Source organism: Pristis pectinata, chromosome 11 (genome assembly GCF_009764475.1).
Source record: "Pristis pectinata isolate sPriPec2 chromosome 11, sPriPec2.1.pri, whole genome shotgun sequence".
Lineage (NCBI taxonomy): Eukaryota > Metazoa > Chordata > Chondrichthyes > Rhinopristiformes > Pristidae > Pristis > Pristis pectinata.
This window is the reverse complement of record NC_067415.1, coordinates 17433759-17459371: the sequence shown is the minus strand read 5'-3', so window position 1 is coordinate 17459371 and position 25613 is coordinate 17433759. Positions and strand designations below refer to the sequence as shown.

The 25613-nt window shown below is 38.4% G+C and overlaps 2 protein-coding genes across 8 annotated transcripts in view; one reads left to right on the top strand and one right to left on the bottom strand.

The window, feature by feature from the left end:
- The window catches only part of c2cd3 (C2 domain containing 3 centriole elongation regulator), a 120397-nt gene extending 111914 nt beyond the window's left edge, over nt 1-8483 (bottom strand). For 5 of the 7 annotated variants that reach the window (XM_052025864.1, XM_052025865.1, XM_052025866.1 and 2 more), the window contains exons 1-3: nt 8344-8483; nt 3836-4105; nt 555-712 (exon numbers count right to left, since the gene is read on the bottom strand). In XM_052025864.1, coding sequence (XP_051881824.1) covers nt 555-712; nt 3836-4105; nt 8344-8392 — 477 coding nt within the window. In that variant the 5' untranslated portion in view covers nt 8393-8483. The remainder of the gene's footprint in view (nt 1-554; nt 713-3835; nt 4106-8343) is intronic. The other 2 variants (XM_052025868.1, XM_052025870.1) reach the window with 2 other exon arrangements.
- Nucleotides 8484-15398: 6915 nt separating this feature from the next.
- ppme1 (protein phosphatase methylesterase 1) overlaps nt 15399-25613 on the top strand; it is a 44130-nt gene continuing 33915 nt past the window's right edge. Inside the window, exons 1-3 of the mRNA XM_052025555.1 lie at nt 15399-15679; nt 19000-19093; nt 20918-21010. Coding sequence (XP_051881515.1) covers nt 15585-15679; nt 19000-19093; nt 20918-21010 — 282 coding nt within the window. The 5' untranslated portion in view covers nt 15399-15584. The remainder of the gene's footprint in view (nt 15680-18999; nt 19094-20917; nt 21011-25613) is intronic.

Here is a 25613-nt window from a genome sequence, read left to right as displayed (position 1 = left end):
TAATTTACACTTTACCAGTTTAAAAGTGGGGAATATGCAGATAGTATGTAAATTATAGCAACTGAATCTATGTTCGGGGGTAGTGGAAGTAGTAGAAAGGGCACCCTTGTATAGGTATACACTTGATTAAAATTTCAACATCTCCTCAGCCTTCTTTCTCCTCCTCTCACTGCCCACCTGTGATGGAAACCCAAGCCAAAATGCTCCAAAACTCCTGCAGCGGAGCTCAAATACACAAACCTACGTCTCATTGGAAAGATATTAATGTTTTCACATGGATATGAATTTGCCAATGTTTAGATGCATTGCTCAAATTAATAACTTACCATATCAACAACTAGTCATTCACTCAGTGAAATAATATGATGAGTTCTAATACACCATGATAACAATTAGCAATTTCTGCGGCTTGCTAGGATATTTCCTGAATCAAACCAAATGATTATGAAATATTATTTACCTTGGCCTATGCCAACTAAGCTCCAAACAATTTTAGGAAGTAAAATTCTATACATTTCCTAATCAAAAATACCAAGAAAAATAGCATTTCTAACCTGTAGTTCTCCAAGTTTCTCCGAGGTGGGTGAAATCACTGTGAAAAATCCACTAATGTCATAGGTGGGTGACAGATGTGATATTCCATTTATTTGAACTCGACCAATGGGAAGATGGTCAGGCTTTGTCATCACCTCCAATACCAGCACTCCCATATCTGTCATGTTAAGAAGTTGAACAAAATAGCATGTAAATCTAAAACTAACTTGATTGGTTTCTCTACTGGACAAACATTAACCAAGAAATGAAAAATACACAGAAAAATATAAATTGTTTCTCCAGCCACACCTTTCAATGATATACTGCAACACCATGCAAATCTGGGAATACCAAAACCTACAAGCTTAGACAATATCTTGACTTGGAAATATATAAGCTTATTCAATACTGGTCGGTCTTTCAAGGACCACAGTAATTCAAGGAAGGAAACAACAATTCATTTTGAGCATCAAATGGTGGCCTTGACAATAATACCATAAGTGAATAAAAAAATACAATATATTTGATTAGTACCTTTAAATTCTAAAGTACTTTGTTATACATTAATTTCATCTGTCAAATTATATCCATCCCTCTCATACCCTTCTCACTTCAGGAGACATTGAATTTATTCTTGAATTCATTTATACTGCCTCCTAGACGGTTCACTTATCCATTCAGGAAATGGCCTATTTGATTGCCTTTCTAAGTTCTAACATGTTTTTATGAAATTCAAACTAGTTTGTAATTCATGCTAGTACATTCTATCATCTTTTATTTATTTATTCATCTTTCAGGATCTGAACAGAGTTGGCAAGACCAAAGTTTATTGTGCATTCTTAATGCCCTTGAGAAGGTGGTTGAACTACCTTGAACTACTGCAGTACTTTGGATGAAGGAATGATGATACATTTCCAAATCAGAGTGGTATCTAAAGAAGCCCCCATCTTGCTAGATGGCAGAGGTCCTGGGCTTGGGAAGTGCTGTCTGAATAGCCTAAGTGAGTAACTTGTTGATGGTACTCACTGCAGCTACTATCCACTGGTGGTGGAGGGAATGAATGTACAGGATGGTGGATAGGGTACCAATCAAATGAACTGATTTATCCCATGTTGTGATAAGCTTCTTACATTGTTAGAGCTGCAATTATCCAGGCAAGTACAGCATATTTCATAGTTCTTCTGACTTCTGCTTTGTAAATGGTGGAGGGGCTTTTAGGGATAACTAGACGTTAGATGCTGCAAGATGACCTGCTCTTATAAGTGTAGTTTTAATGTGGCTACTCATAGATCACCGCCAGGAAACTGATAGTGGAGGCCTTTGGTGGCAATGGATAGATGAGCTGTCTTTTGTCAGAAATGGTAATTGCCTTGCAGATTGTGGCCCAAATGTTATTTACCATATTAACCATACATGGCTGAATAATGTCCAGGTCTTCCTGCATGCAGGCATGAACTGTTTAATTAATCGAGTTATATTTGGAATGAAGGCTGTGAAATCATTAGTTATATCCCCATTCCTGTCCTTTTCATGGAAGGAAGGTCATTGATGAAACAGCTGAAGATAATAAGGTCTAGGACTCTGCCCCAGAGAACTTCTAGTGTCCTTGAATTGGAATAACTGGCTCCAATAACCTCAACAATAATCCTTTGTACGCAGTACAATTCCAGCCACTGGATTGTTTTTCCTTTCATGTCCATTGACTTCACTTTTACCAGGCCTCCTTGATGCTGCACTCAGCCAAATGCCGCCTTGATGCTAAGGCCGATCATCTCACCTCTACAATTCAGCTTTTCGATCCATGTTTGGATCAAAGCTGAGATAACATTTGGAGCTGAGTGCTCTTGGCAAAGCCCAAACCAGGTGAACAGATTATTAATAAATAAGTATTGCCTGTCAGCATTATCTATGACATCTTCCATCATTTTGCTGATGACAGAGTAGACTGATTGGAAAGTAATTAACCGGATTAGATTTGTTCTGCTTTTTGTGGACATGACATAGCTAAGCAATTTTTAAAAAACATTTTTGGGATTTGGGCATTGCCCAATTGCTCTTGAGTTGGTGCTGGTGAGCTGCTTTCTTGAATCACTGCTCTTCCTCTGGTGAAAGTACTTCCATAGTGCTGTTGAGTAGGGAAATCCAGGATTTAGACCCAGCATCAATAGAGGACCATCAATGTTCACCATCAGGTATTCTCTCATTCTCAAAACTTCCTTATGACTTAGAGGGATGCCATTTGGCCCATCAAGCCCCTGCTAGCTCTCAGAGCAATTCCATCTCCTCATTTCCCTACTTATTTGACTGCAACCTATTGTTTCTCACATGCCCATCAACTCTAGCGTTGGTGGGTGGGGAATTAACTTACAATTAATCTACCAACCAGCAAATCTTTGATACATGGGAGGAAACTGGAGTACCAGAGGAAATCACAGTCAAGGAAAACATGCAACCTCTACACACACACAGCACTAGAGATCAGGTTCAAATATAGGTCACCGGAGCTGTGAGGCAGCAGCATTAACTGCTGTGCCGCCCAGTAGATGCCAGTAATGGGTACTGTGCTGGAACAGCTTACCTAAAAGCATAGCTACTTCTAGAATGCAAGCCTTCAGTACCATAACTGGCAATGTTGTCTGGTCCCATAGCCTTTTCTGTATCCAGTGCTCTCAGCCATTTCATGATTCATGTGGACTGAATCAAATTTGTTGGCTTCTGTGATGGTGGGAATATTGAGAGGAATCAAAAATAGATCACCTAGCACAACACTTCAGCTGAACACTGTTCCAAGTGTATTCACATGTTGGGCCCTGCCATACTGAGAATGGGGATTTCTTGAGGCCTCCTCCTTCCATGAGCTGCTTAATTATACACTACCATTCATAACTAGATGTGGTCTAGATTATAATATTATTTCAGCACAGTGTCATTAGACTCTACACCAAACTTTATTTGATAAGATATCTTTATTAGTCACATGTACATCGAAACACACAATGAAATGCATCTCTGCATAGAATGTTCTGGGGCAGCCTGCAAGTGTCGCCACACTTCCGGTGCCAACATAGCACGCCCACAACTTCCTAACCCGTACATCTTTGGAATGTGCACCCGGAGGAAACCCACACAGACACAGGGAGAACGTACAAACTCCTTACACACAGCAGCGCTGTAAAGTGTTACGCTAACCGCTACACTACCATGCTTTGAATAGTAATACAGATCGTCATCTTGTTCTGCAGACAAACACTAATGAAATTTGCAGATATAGTTAAATAAATTGGCCATGCTTGCAACTAACCTGCAAGGTAGGAAGTGAACTGCTTTGGTCCACAGTGAACAGCAAATCGAGCAGTGGTTTTCACAGATTTAGGTTCAGCATGTGAGGAATCTCTTGGGTGAAACAAAGTGCCATTGGAAGTTTCACCCCACCAATGCAGTCTAACAATGGGGGCAACTGGAGGCTTGGGAATGACCCACACCATTTTACTGACTGTTATCCTTAGGAAACATCGAACCTGACCTTCAACAAGTGGTGGCAGACTTGTAGATGGTAGGACATCACTTATTCCTGTAAATAAAAATAAAGTTATGATGATTTTTAAGGGCCTTATTTTCTGAGGTAAATCATGCTGTTATCAAATGCATACCAATATTAATGGTATTAATCAACTCATACATTAAATAACTTTAAATTGAATTTATTATTGCCCACAAAAAAACCTGTTGTACTAGAACAAATTTTGTCATTCCAAGCTTAAATTTTTGTCAGTAGAAATTATTTCACGCCAAGTGCCCACAAAGTAAAATACTGATGGTTGCTGAAATGTCAGGCTGAAGAGGAATGAGAGATGAATTATGAATGTCACAATAGTAAAATATTGCTGGCACATTAATGTGTGTGTGTATGTGTATATATATATATATATATATATATATATATATATATACACACACACACACACACACACACACACACACACACACACTTACTTAAATGCCACTGTCCTGAAGGAAATAGTTTTACCACCATACTGATCATCATTTTGAGGACAAGAGAAAAACTAACAAAGAACAATGAACTAGTTTTACAGTGTATTTAGAATGAAAAGAAAATCTGATGAATAAACAAACATTAGTGAGCAGACTTCCTGTTCTGCAATATATGCCTCTTATTAATGTGCTAATAATACTAAACACATATTGTCAGCAATAACGAAGGCTGGTGAAAGAGATAGAAATGTGGCAGGCAAAATTCAACACAGGAAAGTATGAGGGCGTATTGTACATCTTAATAGGAAGAATGGTAACGCAAACCAAATAAAGAAACAAATCCTCTCTAATGTGTTGTTCAATATTCATTCTCATGCAGTGTCCCTGAAACTGATTATACAAAAAGAGAAAATGCTGGTAATACTTAGCTGGTCAGGCAGCATTTATGGAGATGTATATTGGGCACTGTATAAATTAAGAAATTAAAATTACACGTTACAGGGGTAATATAGTTATCATCAAGGACTTTAAACTATGCATAGACTGAACAAGTTAACTTAGCAGTAATAAAATGGAGAACAAATTAATAGAATGATAGCTGGTTTACCAGATCAAATGTTGAGGAAAGCAATAAGAAAAAGGCTAAGGGACCTTCAGGGGAGAGCAACTATAATATGATGGAATTTTACATTAGGCTTTAAAGTAATGAAGTTCAGTCCAAAACTAGGGTCTAGAATCTAAACAAAGAAAACTAGAAAGGTATGAGAAATGAGTTGGATAAGGTGGATTGGAAAATCAACTTTAAGAGGTATTACAGTGGACCGGCAATGAAGGAAATAATTCATCATTTGAAAAAAAAATCCTTTAAGACGGAAAATCCAACAGGCAAAGTGATTTGTCTATGGCCGACAGGAGTAATTAAAAATAGCATTATATCAAAGGAAGAGGCTTATAAAGTTACCAAAAATAGCAGTAGGCCTGAGGATTGAAAGCATTTTAGAACTCAGCAAAGGAGGACCAAGAAATTGATTAAGAAAGAGAAGATAGAATTTGAGAATAAACTTGCATGAAACATAAAAATGGACGTCTATAAGTATGTAAAAAGGAAAATACTAGCAAGGGAAAATGTGGGTCCCTTACAGACAAAGACAAGAGATTTTATAATGGAGAATAAGGAAACAGCAGAAAAATTAGACAAAAACTGTGTGCCTGTCTTTGGAAAATGCTGGAATCACTCAAGTCAGGTAGTACCTGTGGAAAGAGAAACAGGGTTAATGTTTCATGTTGAAGAATAAGAAAGTGAAAGGAATAAGTATCATTAAACAGTAAGTACCAGTGAAGATGGCGAGACTGAAAGGCGATAAATCCTAAGGACCCGATGTACATTCCGATTTGAAAGAGGTGGCTACAGAGGAAGTGGATTGCATTAATCATCCTTCAAAATTTGTTGGATTCTGGAGTAGTTCCTGCAGATTGAAGGGTACTATGACTATTCAAATCTGGAGCCAGAGTTACTCCACAAGTCTGCCTGTCGTTAAACAAGATCACATTCGATCTAATTGCAATTTCAACACTGCATTGCTACCCAATGAAATAACCTTTCATCCCTTTGCTTATCAAGAACCTATCTCTGCCTTAAAAATTTAGTGCTTCAATCACTTTTTGAAAAAGAGTTCCAAAGACTCCCAATGTTCAGGAACAAAAAAATCTCATCTCTGTCTTACATATGTTTTTAAACAGTGATTGCTAGGTCTATATTCTTCCACAAACGGAAACATCTCCCTTGAATCCATCCTGGAATTATCCCTCAGTGACACGTTTCAATCAAGGCCCCTCTCATTCTTCTAAACTCCTACAGATGTAAATCTATGCTGTGCAATTTTTCCTCATTAGGCAACCTGCCCTTTCCAGCTATCGGTCTAGTAATACTTCTCTGAACTGTTTCCAATGCACATACATCCTTCCTTACATAAGGAGAGCAATACTGTTCATGCTACTCCAGACCTACACTGTACAGAGCAAATCCGACATAATTGAAACATAACCTCCCTACTTTAGATTGAATTCCATTTAAATTATACGCTGCTCTCTTTTATTATTGCTGTCAAAATGGATTATTTCACATTTCCCAATATTCTCTATTTACCAAATCTTTGTCCACATACTTAATTTATCTCCATTACTTTGTAGCCTCCATATGTTCTCTTCACAGTTTGTATTCCTGCCTATCCTCGGGGGGGGGGAGAAACGGGGACGGGGACAGACAAAACAGGGAACCAACGGCCTGTTAACCCAACACCAGTATCAAAGAAAGCACTGAAATTTCCAATGAAACATGCATTAATACAACACCCAGTAAAGAAATAATATGATTGAGAAAAATCAGCATAGATTTATGAAAGGGAAATTATATTTAACTATGATAGATTTAACAGATACGAAAGCACAGTTTAAGAGGCTGTCAGATAGACACATGACTATGCAGGGAATGGAGGGACATGGATCATGTTCAGGCAGAAGAGAATTAGTTTAATTCGGCATCCTATTCGGTACAGACATTGTGAGCAGAAGGACCTGTTCCTGTGCTATACTGTTTTACGTTCTAATATATTTAAGTTCTTTGAGAATATGACCAGCAGAAAAGATGGGATTGAGAGTAAGGAGGAGGATTTCAAGAGGCTTCAAAAGCGATTGGAATGAGCTGAGATAGTAAGGACATGGCAGGTGGAATGAGCAAAACCTTGAGATTATCTACTGAAGTGCACAAAACAGAAAAGTCGAACATTTTCTGTAAATGGTAAAAGAATGAAAATATTGGCGTTCAAAGGGATGAGATACAGCAAGCAATTAGGAAGGAAAATGGCATGTTGATCTTTATTACAATAGGATCTTGTACAGGATGAAATATGTCTTACTGCAACTGCACAATGAGTCCATCACCTGGAGTACTGCATGCAGTTTTGGCCTCTATACCTGATAAAAAATAAAGGAGTTACCTATCATAGAAAAATGGAATGAAGATTCACCAGACTGATTCCTAGGATGGCATGACTGCAGTACGAGTAGAGATTAAATAGATGTGTATTCTCTAGAATTTAGGAGGTGATCTCATTGAAACATACAAAATTCTTACAAAACTCCACTTGGTGGATGCTTCTCCTAGCTAAGGGGTCTAGAACTGAGTTGATTCAAAACAGAAATTGAAAAGTTTCTGGGTATTAAGTTTCTAGGATAGCCAGGGAAAATGGAGCTGAGGTAGAAGATCATTCATGATCTTCATGAATGACCAGAAATCTACTCCTGTTCCTAATTCTTACATTCTTATGTTTCAGACTAATGAACTTTCATCACGATTTTTGGACTCATTGCCGTTTGTGGAAACTTGTTCTGCACAAGTTGTCTCCACTTGATGCCACACTGACTACATTTCAAAATTTAGGGAGATCCTAATTTAGTGAGAGATACTATCTAAATATATTTCAAGTCCTGTTTCTCCAATGGATCTGTCCTACTGGTGGGTAGGGAATCTAAAGCAGACCTGTAATCTCTAAACAAAATTAACTTAGCATATGTTGCATATAAAAATGGGAGGGGTATAACAATCAGGGGAATAGATGAAATAACCTTTCAGACTCCAAATCCCTCCCAGAAGAGGTACCGACTGATTAGCGTAAGGTTTCGCCATTCAATCCCTATTTCCTAACACTCAGTACTTTTGTTGGACGGTTGATGTCCCTCACGAACATCAATTGACAAGGCCTACAGAATCAATGGGCAAACGCACAATATAAAGTAAACGGGGAAACCCGCTCTTACTTTTCTTTTTCTTTCCCAGCTTTGCAGCTTTAGGCTTCTTAGTTTTCATTGCTCCTCTATGGTTTTCCAATGCATGTCATTAAATAAAATAATTTAAACCTCGTCGTTCGCCTGCGCACCCAGCTGTCGCTCGGGTTGCGGCTCGACGCTGGCCGCTCAGCACGCTGGGACGGTGGAGGACCAGCAATCGTCGCTTTGTTTACAACGTGCGCTCCCCAGCAACTGACTCGGGTTTTCAAACGTGCCGCCAACTGGCTGAGCATTGGCCGCAAGGAAGCACGGGAATGCGGAGGACCAGCGGCGAGCCTCCAACGGGATAACGGAGGCGTAGCGGTGCGAAACTGTCGGCGGGCAGTTTCATTAGAACTGAAGAAGCGAGTAAGCGTTGTTCACCGGGTCTGACGGAGGGGCTGTGATTTGAAATGTTAACTTCGTTTCCCTTCCCACAGGTTCCGAGTGTTTCCAGCATTTTCTGTGTTTATTTCAGATTCCCAGCATCTAAATATTCAAGTGTGTTTAAGTTGCAGAGAAAGGGGGAGTGGAGAATACAGGGAATGTCTGTGATAGAATGCACACCAAGGTTATCCAGGTTACAAGTACTAAGTATTTTTAAATATAAAAGCAGAAAATGCTGGGTATGTTTTAATTTACATTTCCAGCATCTGCAGCTTTTTTGATTTTTGTTTACTTAAGTTTGATTAGATTTCCTTGGTGGCCTCTTCACTCTTTCCCTTCAATACTACTTAAAACACTCTTGTTTTATCACTTTTCCAGTTCTGGTGAAGAGTCAGTAAACGATAATTGAATGGAAGATTACTGATGATAGAAATCTGAAATTAAAACAAAATGTTGGAAACACTCAACAGGTCTGGCAGCATCTGTGGAAAGATATCTTTATTAGTCACATGTACATCGAAACACAGTGAAATGCATCTCTTTGCATAGTGTTCTGGGGGCAGCCTGCAAGTGTCACCGCGCTTCCGGCGCCAACATAGCATGCCCACAACTTCCTAACCTGTATGTCTTTGGAATGTGGGAGGAAACCAGAGCACCCAGAAGAAACCCTTGCAGACATGGGGAGAACGTACAAACTCCTTACAGACAGCGGCGGGAATTGAACCCGGGTTGCTGGCGCTGTAATAGCGTTACACTAACCGCTACACCACTGTGCCTGGGAAAGAAAGGAAACTCGTTAGTTTTCAGTAGCAGAGAAGGTGGGGGAGGGAAGGGTAGAATAAAGTGAATAAACCTGATAGGGTGAAACCAAAGTAGTTTGTATAACATTTAGGGTAGCAGCTAGAATCAGATCATGCTTCTTTGCATAATGTTTTGTGAGACGTACCCAGCAGGTGAGATTATAGTAATAAAAAAGAACTGATTGAAAATGATGCTGGGCAAAGAGCAGAAAAGTACAGTTGATGCCAAGATTGGATCAGCCATTATCTTGAGTGGTGTTGCGGGTTTAAAGGCCAAGTTGGTCAAGTGCTGTTCCCATTTTTGATGTTCTTATTGCCAGAAAGAAAATAAAATGTTGGAAATGTAATAAAAATAGGAAATTGCACAACAGAGGTCATGAACTACCCTTAAAGAGAAATGATATCTTAATGACTGGGTAGAAAACAGTGGAACAATAGCAGATTTTCAAGTAACTTGAGCTTGTTCTTTCGTCATACTAGCCAACATCCAATTTTTGGCAAACGAAAGAAAGGCCAATAAACCTCAATTGGTATGTTTACTGCACTACTCTGACTGTTCCTGCTTCCTTCTGCATATTATTTGCACATAAAGTTGGTGTTTTGTAATTATGAGATTGTGTGGTATATCTGATTATTTTCTGTAAAGATATCTGCAAAGAATGGAAATACTAATCAAACTAAGATACCTCGAAAGAGGTTCAAGGACAGTACCTTGGGTTACTTTGCAAATAAGGTATCACTTTACTTCCTAAGAATAGCATGTCAGCCTTTGAATTGAGTATGAGAAAAAGGTTGGCTACATCCCAAGTCATTTTTTGTTAGTGGGGTATTTTGGGATTTTTTTTAGAGTGAAAGAGCCATACAGCACAGAAACAGGCCCTTATGTCCACCAAATCCATGCCAACCATCAAGTACCTATTGATAATCCCACCTCATTGCCCCCCCCCCCCCACCTCCAGATTCTACAATCACCTACCCTTCAGGGGCAATTTATAGAGGCCAATTAACCTATCAAGCTGGATGTGAATGGGGTGTAAGAGAAATTAAGAGTTCCCAAGGGAAACCCACGTAGTCACAGGAGGACATGCAAACTCCACACAGGCAGCCCCAGAGGTCAGAATTGAACCTGGGTTGCTGGAGCTGTGGGGGTAGCAGCTCTACTAGCTGTGCCACTGTGCTGAAAATGACAGGGCACTTAACAGAACTTCAGCTTTTTAGATACATTTTCTCATCTTATGTGAAAGGGATATTGTGTCAGGTAAAATTAAATAACGGGCATGGATGTGAAATTCAGGATGAAATTAGTTAAAGCTTTTCATTTTAATATTTAAAGGTCTCTGAAATATATCACCAGGCTTTACAATGGTTCAGCAAATTCATCATATGATAAGTCTGCAGAGATCAGGAATATCGTAAATTCAAACAACAGGATGGCTGAATTAAATGATCAGAGCTAGAGTAATGGCGAGCAGAAATAGAAACAGCTGTAGGCCCATCAACTCCTTGTTCCTGCTGCAAGATTCAATAAGGTCGTGGCTAATCTTTTACCTCAGCATCATTTTACTGCTGCAAACCCATTTCACAATATTCACTTAATATCCAGAAGTCTGTGATCTTTGTCTGGAACGTGCTTGGCAACTACACCTCTGCAGCCCTCTTAGGTAGAGAATTCCAAAGATTCACTACCCTCTAATGAAGAAATTACTTCTCATCCTAGATTTGAATGACCAAACCCTTAATTTGTGATTGTGACCCCTGACTCTTGATATCCCAACCAGGGGATGCTCAATCCCTGGATCTTCCTATCAAGCTCCGAAAGAGGGTCTCAACCCAAAACGTCAACTGTCCATTTCCCTCCACAGATGCTGCCTGACCCGCTGAGTTCCTCTAGCATTTTGTTTGTTGCATCAGATTCCAGCATCTACAGTTACTTGTCTTTGTAAGAATGTTGTATGTTTCAATTACATTTCCCCTCATTCTTCTACATTCAAGTGATTATAGGCCCTGTCTGTCTAATCTCTCCTCACAGGCAAACTCCCTATTCCAGGAATCAATTTGGCAAACCTTTGCACACCCCTTCAGGTGAGGAAACCAAACCTGTACACAATATTCCAGGTATAGTCTCACGAGAACCCAATCTTATTCCAGAATGACGTATTTAGTCATGTACTCTTGCAAATAAAGGCCAACATAACATTTGTGCTTCTAACTACTTGCTGTACCTGAGTGTAACTTTCAGTAATTCAGCTGTGCCAACATCTTCCAATCTCTCATCATTTTAAAAGTACTTTGCTTGTTTAATTGTGTCAAAGGAAATGGCCTCACATTTTCCACATTATATTCCATCTGCCATGCTCTTGTCCATTCACTTTACCTTCATATATCGCCCTAGGGTACCTCTGCATCCTCAAAACCTGCACTGCTGCCCATCTTGGATTTATTACGCTTGGTTGATTCAACCAAATCAATGATCGAGAGTTTTAACAGATACCATCAGTACTACAATATACAACCATAATCTTGCCAGTATAACTTAGAGAAGTTGCTTGGAAATTCGCCATGGCATTCTGCTCTGTACAGAGAGGTTTCTTATTAAGACCACTTGCTAATTACTGAAGTCAAAGAAATGGTTAGCGGCCATCTTCTACTAACAGATGTACAAAAATGTTCATTCTCAATGTCAAAAGGTTCTTCGTCAATAAAGGTGCTAAGAAAGCAAGAGAGTTAGAGGAAAATGTGTCAATTCCAGTAAAGCATGCAGAATCCACTCATGCTGCAGCTGATGTTAGATTTTGGGAAGGAATGCGAAAAGAAAAATAGCATCATTTTTTGGCATTGGACTCCTCCAAGATCCTCTTCTGATCAAGTTTGCTCTGAGGCAGGATAAGACATGTCTGTGCTTCCAAATGCTTCATAGAAGAAAGTCTGTGGTCAGCAACTTTAAGGAAGAGAATAGCTCCGTAACATCCTGGCAACCTGACATATTAAAGATCTGCAGATCTTTATATGCTAGACTATACAATTTGAAACACATGAATAGCACAGCTTCCCAAACTTGCTGACCTCAATTTCAGCGGTCTTAGATGGCAACAAGCAAGAGAGTCTGGACCACCTATTAACTGGCAAATGGAACTGAAGCAATGGCTTTTTGGCTGAGTTGTACTTGGCTCATTGGGACTGGACTGGCCCAGACCTGCTACTGGTGTACAGCAGTACTTGTCTAGCTTGCAGCATGTCAGAATCCATAAAGAAGCTCATCATCACTCTCATCTACAAACAAAAGATCCCAGATAGCGGAGGCACAAAGCTGCTCTATACAATAGACAATGTTGTCTTCATGTCAAAACTACTGTTGGCTTGTAGATTGTTCAGCGTCTACAAGTTTTAAATAGTTTTGGGGAAACAATGAATCACAGCAAAAGCAAGACCAAGTTTTTTGGTAACAGGCCTGATTGTAAGGTCCTGAATGTGCTGGAATATGGTTTTGGAAGAGTCATTGCATGTAACAAGAACTGGGTGGAGTGTTTAGGCAAGGTGAAGCCTAGGTTATAGGAGTGACACAGCCTCTTGAATGTGGGAGAGAATCAGGTGTGCACTGCTTCAGTGTTGCTGTACGAGGCATACGTATGGCCCATACCCATGTATGTGGTGTAACAGTCACTTAAGCAACTTTCCAATTTACCTGAAGTAATATACAAACTTACAGTTAAAGGGGTAAGAAAGTACCAATACAACCCTCATCTGGTGGCCACTTTTGTATGTGGCTGCATAAAACTGTGTTTAGACACTGGATATACAGTGCCAAATGTAACTATATGCTGAGGTTCCACCAGCTCCTGCTTCTGGATATGGTAAAATTGTTGTGGACCATTTTAATTAGTTGGATAATGCCATATGATGTGTCCCTTGTAGAAATACTAGTAACCATAAGTCATTCTGACAATAATCTGTATAAAACGTACTTTAGGGCTTGCGGGAAAAGGAGATGGTGGATCCAGTCAGTTGGTTACGTAAGCAGACTGTCGAAGTTATTTAGCAGAATGTCTTGTCACCAGACTCCTTGCTTAGCTTGTGGTAGGGAGTGCTTCCCTGTCAGATTCTTCACACACACCTGCAGCATCATTGCATGCTGCCCTCAAAGTGGATGAGACTGTCATCCATCTATTTGTGGATGCCAGGAATGCCTAAAAAGTGATGCAGTGGTCTTTGTTGAGGAACTGCAATGACACAGGATTCTATCCTCTACAGGATATTCCCAGGGTGAACACCAACTGCTGCTGGATGATTAGCAACTCAGTTAAGGAGGCCCTTTAATCTGGCTGAAGCCTGAAGATGTTTCAATATAAGGAGCTATCTATAGTGGAATACTCTGGAAAGGTATATTCCAAGGTCTGGGACGATGTACTGAGGAATATGCTGAAGTCTGGTGCAGCCTCTACAAAGGGTCTTTGGAGGATGCTACAGTTTTAGGTCCTGCTTAACATTGCAAACTAAAGAGCTGGAAAACCCTCTCGGTATGTTTGCTCAAGGAATGTATATGGAGGAAAAATTGATGTTATGCTGATGTATTGTAAATTTTGTTGGTAAGTGGAATTAGATGGCTTGTGGGGCATGGTGACAATGCAGAATACGCAGCATTTAGCACTGCTGCCCAACAGAACCAGGATTCGGGTTCAATCCTGACCTTGGGTAATGTCTGTATAGCTTGCGTACTCTCTCTGTTACCATGTGGACTTCTGCTGGATGCTCTCATTTCCTCCCACATGCTAAAGACATGCTAGTAGGTACTGTTAATTACCTCTTGGTATAGTGACAAAATAACCGAAGGAAATTGATGGACCTGTAAGACAATATGTTGTGGATGGAATTGCTCTGCTGGGTCCTGGCATATTTGGAATAGCTACTTCCCTTCAACCATTTGGTTCTTGAACCAACCAGCAAAACCCTAATCACTACAGTTTGGCAACACTATGACCACTTTGCACTAAAATGGACTTATTTTTTGTTCTAATTGTGTTCTTGTAGAAATTGTGTCTAATTTATGTTTATGTTTTTTTCTTGTGAATGCTGCTTATGTGATGCTGCTGCAAAGTTTTTCATTGCAACTCTACATACATGTACAGTCAACACAACTTTGACTTCCATTTGACACTATTGTTCAAAATCATAAAGAATTCAGACAGAGGGAATAAGAGAAACCATTTGCATTGGGGCAAGGGTAAGGAACCACAGAACGTAAGCAAAAGAGCCAGACTTGTCATTATGGAACATGTAGTCTGATTGATAATAAACTGTTGAAAGGGTGGTGGAAGCAAATTCAATAGTTGACTGCAAACGGGAATTTGTAAGATACTTAAGGGAGGAAATATTGCAGGGCTATTAGGGAAGTATTGGACTGTTCTTGTAGATAGCCAGCATAACCTCGATCTACCAAATGGGCTTCTTCCCACTATTATAATTCTATATAAATTATGAGTCCTTTGGTTCGGATTAAACATGTCTGATGTACTAAGTCTGTCTCCCAAGCAGAAGGTGCTATCGCAGAAGCGTTTTGATAGAAGAGTTGATGATAGGAGCCACCAACACCCGGGGGCTGCTCGCAGCCCAGAGTCCCAACGTTTTTTCTAAAAATTCAAATAGGTAACGTTAGCAACGGCGCGCCGGAACTCTCACTAAAACTACAATGTCCAGAAAGCCTAGCCGACCTTGGCCAACCATTACGTAATTCAGCGACCGGTTTCATGGGAATTGTAGTTTTATATTGGTAACATAAGGTCCAATTGCCTCACGATTGGGATGGGTAGGACTACAAGTCCCGGCATCGAGGCCCATGAGCAATAACCGTCTTCCTATCGGAGGTGTAGGCCATCTTCAGGAACGGAGAAGGGATTTGAAAAAAATATATATTTAATGATTTTCATGCTAATCATCATTTGAGGCACCTTATGTAGTATATATGTACAAGGGGGAGCAGTCGTTTCTTAACAAGTCACAATAAACGGGTCGATCATTAACTTATTTTTTTTGCTTCATGCATCTGAAAACATGTCTTCTTTGGAGAAAGAGTTGTTCTTGAGCAAATTGCCTTCACGACCACCGATGCGGCCAGGTCTTCAAACGGGGTCTAAAATGAGGATGGGGTAAGTGCATACACTAGCTTTTCAAATCGAGACTGATTTTTTATTTTTCTTTTCTGACAGACTTCCTCCCCAATCAATGTGAAGGAGATTTTAAACCAAAAACTGAGATTTAATTTTGTAGTTTGATCAATTTGAGAATCAAAATCTCGAGCAAATAGCAGCGATTATTTTTAATATGATAGTTAAGGTGGTTTCTACATTTCAATACACATCTTTGATAGAAGCGGGTGTAAAGGACAGTGCAAGTTTGTGTTATCTATTGATTACCCTTTCCGTTTGTAATATGAAATTCAATGTTACCAGCAGACTAATACGTTCTTCCTTTTTAAAGCAACGTATAATATTGTTTTTAATTGTTAAATGGAAGTGGAAAATCGGTTTTCAGCGTTTTAACGACTACGCATTACACGGTTTGAGATTGGACAGTGGTGAGGAAAGACTTGTCCAGTTGTGTTTGGAGCATTAGACCTGATTAAACCGTAGAATAATACAGGCCCTTCGGCCCACCATGTTGTGCCGACCTTTAAACCACACCTAAGACTATCTAACCTCTTCCTCCCTCATATCACCCTATTTTAAATTTCTCCATATGCTTATCTAACAATCTCTTGAACTTGACCAACGTACCTCCCTCCACCGCCACCCCAGGCAGCGCATTCCATGCCCCAGCCACCCTTTGATATCGGATTATGTGTGAACAATTTTTTCTGCATTGTTGGCCTTGATTTTCCCTGTATTGTATTATTTGTACACTGGCTATTAAATTTTATTGTGATTTCTCTGCATTTATTTGTTGTCTTCCTACTGGAGAGTCCATGTGAGTCAAATCCAAAGGTACTTCCACTCAAGCAAAAAGCTTTTTCTTATCCAAACAGCTTATTTTTAGATTTATATTATCTGGTATTATCTAACACACATTATTTCAAGTTTTATAATTGCACTTTGGAGTACTCTTTTTGAAGTATCTATTATTTTACACTGCTTCTTTGCTATAAAGTAGACCTTTTTAATTATTATCTATATAAGTAAAACTGAAATTATACATGATGCTTTGGTTGAGTGTAAATTTTGTGGAAAAACGTGTGGTTTTGAATCTGTATTGTACTATTCGTGAGAGCAGCATCTAAATTTGCGACCACTTCAGTCAATGTTTAGTATAATCTGTGAAAAGAGAGGTCTGCAATGAGATGAGCCACTTATTGTACCAACTGGTCACTAGGCTTTAAGTGCTTTTTGGAAGCATGTGTACTTTAGAAAAGGCCTATCTAAACTGAGTTCAATATGCATCCTGTGTGATACTTGGAATGTAATACCTTAAATTGCTTTTAATGGCACCAGTACTAGTGATGGATCTACACAGAGTAGTTCTCTACTCTTGTGTTAAAGTAATGTTTTACGAAGAAGTGCAGATGTGGAATGGCAAAATCTATAATTGGAATTGGTGTTTTTCACAGTTCAAGCCGTGTGCAATTTTCATCCACCCCATGCTTTGCTGGAATACTAATAATAACACTGCATTCAAAAGAACCAGCTGTCAGCTTAAAACATATCACTTTAGGTACATTATTCAGTCAGAGCTCATTTGGAACGCAAGTTGTAGTTAATCTCCCTTTTTGTTGCTCAATATTTTAAAAATCATTCTTTCTTATAAAACATGAATAGAAGTAGAAGTGATTCCAATTCTAATCATTCTGAAGAATTTTGAAGATATAGTTGGGACAAGTCGTGAGTGGAGAGGGATTAAATGAGAAGGTAGGTGATGGATAAATAGGACTTGTTCTTTGAGTGTGTGGGATGAGGTTTTCTGATTTGAAATGAACCTAAAATTTTGTTCAAAGGAGAACTAATGATGCCTCAAAACTTCCCTTTAAAGTCTCAGTCAAGTTTATTGTCATATGCACAGGTACATGTATGCACAGGTGCAATGGAAAACATACTGCAGCATCACAGACACATAGTATCAGATAAACAGCATTCACAAGAAAAAAAACATAAATTAAACAAATTATACCCAGATTTTACAAGAAAGAACAGTAGTTTTATGTTCTAGATAACTTGATTGCAATGTGGTCTTCCACACAGTCCACTGGCTACGTTGTGTAACATTTTCTCCACTGAAGGAAACTTGTGTTTCGCAGTATTTGACTTCTGTATCCATGCTGTGTTATCCTATACCTATTCTGGCTGCTTTACTGTCTGCTCCATTCATTGTCAATCTGTTTCTATAATTTTAGTTGATATTAGTCATGTTCACACGGTAACTAGAAGTGTATGAAATGGATATTCTTAGGCTTTTGATATGTTAATTTTCTCTTTCTCCGTCCTCGCCAGCACCCCAACCTTTGACAAGTGCCATTAAATTAAACATTTTTGAGATGGTATATGGTAGGTAATGAACAAAAATGGTAACTACTTCCCTGGTGACATTCTGAATGTGGAAGGTAACATGTAACAAAGTCAAACAAAAGCAGAAAATGCTGGAGGTACTCGGCAGGTTGAGTAACATCCATGATGAGAGAAGTGAGTTTGACGTTGACCCACTTCAGGCCAAGGGCCTTTCATCAGAATTGAAAAACTGAGAAAACAAGTGTGTGCGTTTTAAGTTGCAGAGAGGATGAAGGGTGGAGAGAATAGAGGGAATGTCTGTAATGAGAGTGCAGGCCAAAGTTATCAAGGTCGCAGTTTCTTTTAAAGGAAACAGTTGTGAAACAAGAGAAGTCAAACCAGATTGAAACAGAAAGGTAAAGGCACATCAGTGGATGGAGACAAAAAAAACATGTGAATACTTGTAATGTGACGGATGTGATACTATTCCTCAAGTTTACATTGGACGTTGTTGGAGCAATGCAGGGGGCTGAAGATGGAGAGATCAGAATGGGGTGTGGAATAGAGAATTAAAGTGACAATTGATTGGAAGCTCATGGTTTCCCTTGTCTGTCAAGTTAATTCTCCATCCATTTTCCAGTCTGATCTCTGATCTTTCATTTTAGCAGTTCTGATGAAGGGCCTTAATCTGAATTGTTGGCTGTTTCTCTCCCCATTAATGCTGCTTGACCTGCTGAGTGCTTCCATTATTTTGCCTTTGTTTTGGATTTTCACTATCTGCAGTTTTTTGCTTTAATTACTATGTAACAAAATGGCATTTTCTGAGTTATGAATATCTGGGGAGTCCTCCTAAATTACTTTTATCACTAAAACATTTTTTAAAAAGTGGATCAAAAATGTCATGATTTCCCCAATGGATTAAATACATTCTAAAATTGTACATAGAACATTGAAGGCTGTCTTTTAACTAATGGTTTATGTTCCTTTTGTAATAGCCCTGGAAGAAAACGGGATTTTTCACCTGTGCCCTGGAACCAATATTTTGAAACAATGGAAGATATCATAGTTACAAGAGGAACAAATAAAGATATATCCTTTGTAAAATTCTAGTACACTATGCAATGCCTATACTGTTTCTAATATTCTATTATAGGTTTGGTCCTGATGAGGAATTCAGATTTGCTTATTGGTTGCATTTCTACACTTTTGTTTTGCGTTCTATACCTTTTGGAAAAACTTTGAAACGATTAGCATAAAATTTCTCTGAAGGGGCTAGTTTATAATTTTAAAAATGTTCTGCCAGAGGATATGCTTTACCTCTTTCCCCTTCCTTTAATTATAATAAGTGCTTCTTTTGGACAATTCCTTGATCATTTACGTTTAAGAGAATACAAGTTAAGTTTTTATACATCCTATTCTGCATATTTAACTCTTTTAGTTCTCATATTTTATTCCTGGTAATTTTATGCTGCAGCCATTCCAAGGGCAATTTATTCTCTTTGATGTGTGATGCCAGAACTGAATGTAGCACTTCGGAAAGTGTGTAACATATCGTACACTTTTTTTATTCCAGCTATCTTGATATAAAAGCCATGTTTAATTAGCCCTTTTGAAATTTTGGTTCGTTTCTGTGAACCAAATTTTTAATATTTTGGTACAGACCATTTTCTGTCCTGTTTATCCAAAGTTCCTAAATTTTCTGCCACCTTCTTGAGTTCAAAATTGATGACTTTACACTTTCTTCATCTGCTAGTCCTATAGGACCATAGAACAATACAGGCCCTTCGGCCCACCATGTTGTGCCGACCTTTAAAACCCGCCTATGACTATCTAACCCTTTCCTCCCACATATCCCCCTATTTTAAATTCCTGCATATGCTTATCTAACAATCTCTTGAACTTGACCAACATATCTGCCTCCTCCACTACCCCAGGCAGCGCATTCCATGCACCAACCACTCTCTGGGTGAAAAACCTTCCTCTGATATCTCCCTTGAACTTCCCACCCATTACTTTAAAGCCATGCCCTCTTGTATTGAGCATTGGTGCCCTGGGAAAGAGGCGCTCACTGTCTACTCTGTCTATTCCTCTTAATATTTTAATTAGTTAATCAAACATCTATCAATATGAATAAATTAACTGTTATATTAACAAATTTTTAATGCTATTGAGGATACAATTTTTAAAAAAAAATTTATCCAATCTCAATTTTTTATTAATTTTAATCTCCAGAAACCCTATTTTTCCTTTTACATTTCTTGGCTAGTCAAAAGAATATTCCTTGCATGTGATGAAAGTTAGAATATTTTCTTCCTTCTTTCTTTTCAATCTTTTTATTTATTTCAAATTAGTATACATAACAATAGTAATTATGCACATGATATAAAGAGATTGGGATTACAATAATAACAGTTAACATATACAAACATAAAGAGTAAAATATGTAATCTGAACCTCCCAATCTCTTAATAATTGAACATGAAAAAGATTTAAAAGGAATTTGATTATATGGGGAAAAAAATTAGGAGTGGTACTATTGATCCTTCGGTTAATTTTGAAGAAAGTTGGAGCCCATTTATCCGGCATTTTCATATGATGTAAGTTGACCTTTTCCGAATCCTGCTCAATAATTTTCTATTTGAGTATAGAGGAGCGGAGTTAATGACATAATTTTTTTTAATCTGTGAAATACGACAGCCCAGTTTTTGTTTATTTCTTGGTTAGTTTTTGTTTATTATTACCATTCATTTTGTTCTGTTACTTTTTTTTTAGTTTGAGGATACAAATTTTATTGTGATAGTTAATAAGGTCATTTCAATGTGGTCATGTTCATAGAATATTATACATTATTCTTTTTACACATACCCTTGTGTGCATTTTTATATTTTGCATGTAAACCTTAACTATATGTACTCTTTTCGAATCTACAGAAGTGGATCTGATGGGCCCGTCCTCTTGTTATTACATGGAGGAGGCCATTCAGCTCTCTCTTGGGCAGTTTTTTCTGTAAGTAATTGCAAACTTTAAAAGGAGTACAGCCTGTTATTCAAAGTGAATTGTACCAGATATCTATGAATGCTGACTCACCACTGAGATAAAAACAGGATTATCATTATTTAACATTGTATCAGTAAATTCTGTGATCTCATTTATGTTGCATTCCACTTCTCTTTACTTGCCCATTTCTGCTGCCTGTGCATTTTTATTTTAACAAGAGTAAAATCTTAGCTTTCTCCAGAGGGCTGGGATAAAATTCAGTGGCACCACATGCCTCTCTTATCTGTTTTACCTCTATTCTGCTTTGACTTTTATGTTTTTAAGTCTAGCAAAATTAGTGTCTGTCTGAATTCAGTAATCTGTACTTAATAAGTAATTTGAGACGAGGAGAAAAATGTGCTTTAAATGTGAACATGCAAGCTACTTTATTGGAGAAAAGCAAGTGTTGGAGGAACTCAGAGGGTCAGACAGCATCTTTGGAGGCAAAGGAGTGGTCAATGTTTGGGGTTGAGACCCTGTATCAGTTTTTTTGCTCTAGATTATAGCATCTGAAGTTTCTTTTTTCTCCAAAGTGTTATATAGTTAAGTTATACTTATGAAAGGTTTCCATAGGTTTGTTAAAGCAAGTTTGGAAAGTGATTCAAAATGCATAAATTATTTCCTATTGAGCTCCTATATTGAGGTTCAACATATCACAGTAAGATACTGTGGGTCTAAGTAAAATATTATTCTTTTTGCGGTGCCTCTTTTTGACAAATTTCAATAAAAAATGTAAGATCAATAAAAAAATTTGATTTCCACATGAAGAAAGAAGGGATAGGAAATGGCAGTGCCTTTTCTAAATCTGTGAATGCCACCAAGCTTGGCAGTAGTGTGAACTATGAAGAGAAGTGATAGATTGCAGCAGGATGTAAACAGACTGGTGTAATGTATAGTGTATTGCATATGAAGCACAATGTGATGTGACTAATTTTGTTAGGAAGAATGAAGAGCAATAAATAAGGAAGGATTTGTACTAAAAGGGGTGCAGGAGCTTGGATGTTATGTGCACGAATTGAAGAAAGTGGCAGGACAGGTTGAGAAACCTGTTAACAAGGCATGCATAATTTGGGGTTTTATCAATAGAAGCATAGAATATAAAAGCAGGAAAATCACACTGAACATTTATGAAACATTGGACTGGCCTCAGCTGGAGCATTGCCTTCAATTCTGGTCACCACATTATAGGAAGCTTGTGAAGGCATTAGTGAGGGTCCTTTGGAGAAGGGAAAGCTGACGGAAAATTTGAAAGAAGTATACGAAATGTTGAGGGGTCTGAATAGAGTCTATAATTGGATATTGGAAAAGTAAGAGCGACAAGATAGAAAAGAAATTATGCAGCATGTATGTAGAATCAAATGCTCTGGTTGCATATGTGGTGGAGGCAGGTTCTAGTGTGGCCTTCAAGAAGAAATTGGATAAATATACTGTATGGTGAAGAAAAAATTTCAGACCTACAAAGAAAGAACAGGTAGATGCATCAAAGAGAATTGTTCTAATAGAGAGCTGGCACAGATGTGATGGGCTGAATGGCTACCTCCTGTCTGTAACTGTTCTACGATTTTATGATTCTCTCGTTGTTAGTCAAAGATTTGAGTTTATAATATTTTCTTTGATTATAGCAATGTGGAAACAAGGAATACATTTTCTTTTGGCATTCTCCTTCAAAGCATTCTGTGGCTGTGACCACTTTACAATCTCCTGTTGATGCTTATTTTGTTCAGCTGCTGGGAGCTTTGAGAGACTAGGCAGGTATGAGTTATCATCCAAAAAAGGATGTCAATAAGCTGGAAAGGGTGCAGAAAAGATTCATGAGAATGTTACCAGGACTGGAGGACTTGAGTTATAAGGATTACAAGGAGAGGCTGAATAGGCTGAGATTTATTTCCCCTGGCTGAAGGGTGACCTTATAAAATCATGTATATAAAATCATGAGGGGTGTAGATAAGGTGGATTGTCACAGTCTTTTTCCCAAGGTAAGAGAGTCTAAAACTAGAGGTCATAGATTTAAGTACAGAGGGGAAAGATTTAAAAGGAACCTGAGGAGCCAGTTTTTCCACCCAGAGGGTGGTGCATATGTGGAATGAACTGCCAGAAGAAGTTGTAGAGGCAGATGCAATTACAATGGTACATGGATAGAAAAGGTTTAGAGGGATATGGGACAAACACAGGTAAATGGAATTGGTGTAGGTAGGGATTTGGTTGGTATGGATGAGTTGGGTTGAGGGGCCTGTTTCCATGCTGTATAACTTAATGACTCTAACAGGTATGACCCTATAGTTATAAAAAAGCCTTTGAGTCTCTGTGTTGTACATTCATCATTTCCTGCATCCTGAAGATGATTTTGTCAATCTGTGATCTTTGTTTTAGTTTTTGAGAAATGTCCACATTTTCCAAAATATTTACTAAATCATTTCACCTTTTCTATCATTCTGAATCCTTTTGTGGGGATTGGTTTTACAAACATTTTTTTAATGATTTTAAGATAAATATTTCTTTTCTCCCTCTACCATCTCCCGCTGGTGATCATCACTGGATTGACTTGCCTCCTCATAAATATTTTGATTTTTCTCTTTCACTGTAGTGAAGAGAAAGATAGAAATGAGTGTATAATTGGAACTGCATCCATGTTTTAACCAAAATTTGACCCACTCTGGCTTCTCATCACATTTTTACATCTGGTTTCACCTATGCTGCCATCAAAAATAGTGACACACTGTTTGCTTAAATATCTAATTTGAGATTAATGAATTGGTGTTCACATTGCCTTTTAGGGTTGTATGCCTAGTGCTAAAATTGCTAACCTGAAACATTGAATGTTGCAACATATCCAGAGGTACTTTAACATTTTTCATCTTGGAAGAAGGAAGGCGTGCTTAAGATCAACAATTAATCCACTGAGACTAGTGTGAGGCTATGGCTCCCGATGTTGTGGTATTTATATTGCAAGCTTCGGAGTTTCTTCTCCGCCATCCACATTCAGATTTTGAGTTCCTTGTCTGTCACTTGTAGATGGTATTGCAACTGCAATTGTGTATGATGTGGAGATTGGTTTACTTTCCTGCATTGTGGAAATTTGGTATGGGTTTAATACGTTATTATAAACAACAGTGACTCTTGTGCTGTATTTGGGTTTGTAAGCAGTATTGTTATTCTGTGTTTAGGTTTGTAATCATAGGTAAAGATACCCATAGATGTTTGCAAAATAATTTTGTTTTAATTTGACAACACAAGTTTTAATTCTTAGGTCCTTTAAAGAATGCTCTCACCCAGTTATACTGTTTGGCACATTACGGTCACTGGCTTCTTTTGAAATTTGGAATAATAACAAGTAAACATATATGATGGTGAATAAACAGTATTTTTCTACAGTTAGCCAATATGCTTTATACTGATGCAGCGGAAAAACATTCATAAATGTTCTTGCCTCTGGGTATTCAGTGTGTTTGGTTGTTATTACTGAATTCATTACAGCTCTTACAATGCAAAGAATGCTGACGTTGGAGACCACAGCATCTCTTTTGATAAAGTTAGTGTATGGACTTTAGACTGGATTTGAATCTATTTTTGTATTAGTTGGTCTGGTAAGGAAACTGAACTTGGTTTCTTCACCTTCTTAATTCAAGGAAGGAGAAATCGTGCAGGGCTCATTTCTGATCATTACTGAAGTGAATTTATGGACATTTGGTTAAAGGCAGGTTTGGGATCAGATATGATCTGCATCCATATCCCCAAAATCAATTAACTTGTAAATTCTCAACACACAAATTGCCTTCTTTAATGTGGGAAAGTGTGACGTTGTGCACTTCAGTGGGAGGAACTAAAAGGCAGATTGTGATCTAAATAGAAAGGGACTGCAAATGAATTTGCAAATGGACTACAGAGGGATTTGGGTGTTCTTGTGCATAAATTGCAAATGGTTAGCAGATAAATACAACGAGTACTTAAGGGAGCAAATGGTAAATTGGCCTTCATTGCAAAGGGGATGGAATTTAGAAATGGGGAAATTTTGTTGCAATTGTATGGGGTGTTGGTGAGGCCACACCTGGAGGACCACATTGAAGGTAGTCCAAAAAAAATTCTCTGGGCTAATTCCTAGATGAGAGGATTATCCAGTCAAGAGAGGCTAAACAGATTGGGTCTATATTCTTCTGAGTTTAGACAAATGAGGGGTGATCTTAAACATATAAAATTTTAAGGGCATGACAGTGTATAGGCATTCAGATATTTTAACTGGGGAAGTGTTTAATGAGGGGACATGGTTTCAAGGGGCTGTTCGTTTAAAACTGAGGTACATAGACATTTCTTAGAGGGTAGTGAATCTCTAGCTCTTTAGAAGTCTTTTAAAGTGGAGATTGATAAACTTGTGAAAGATTGGGGGATCTGACACAGGTGGTGGTGATGCCTGGTATAGATCGGTCACGTTCATGTTGAATGGTGTGGCAGGCTTGAGAAGCCAGGTGGCCTATTTCTATTTTCTTGTGTTCTTGTATTATTTTTAGACTGTACTTCAGGATCAAGATAATTTGCTTCCATACCTGTCCTGTGGATTTTGAGGGTGGCTGAAGAGTGG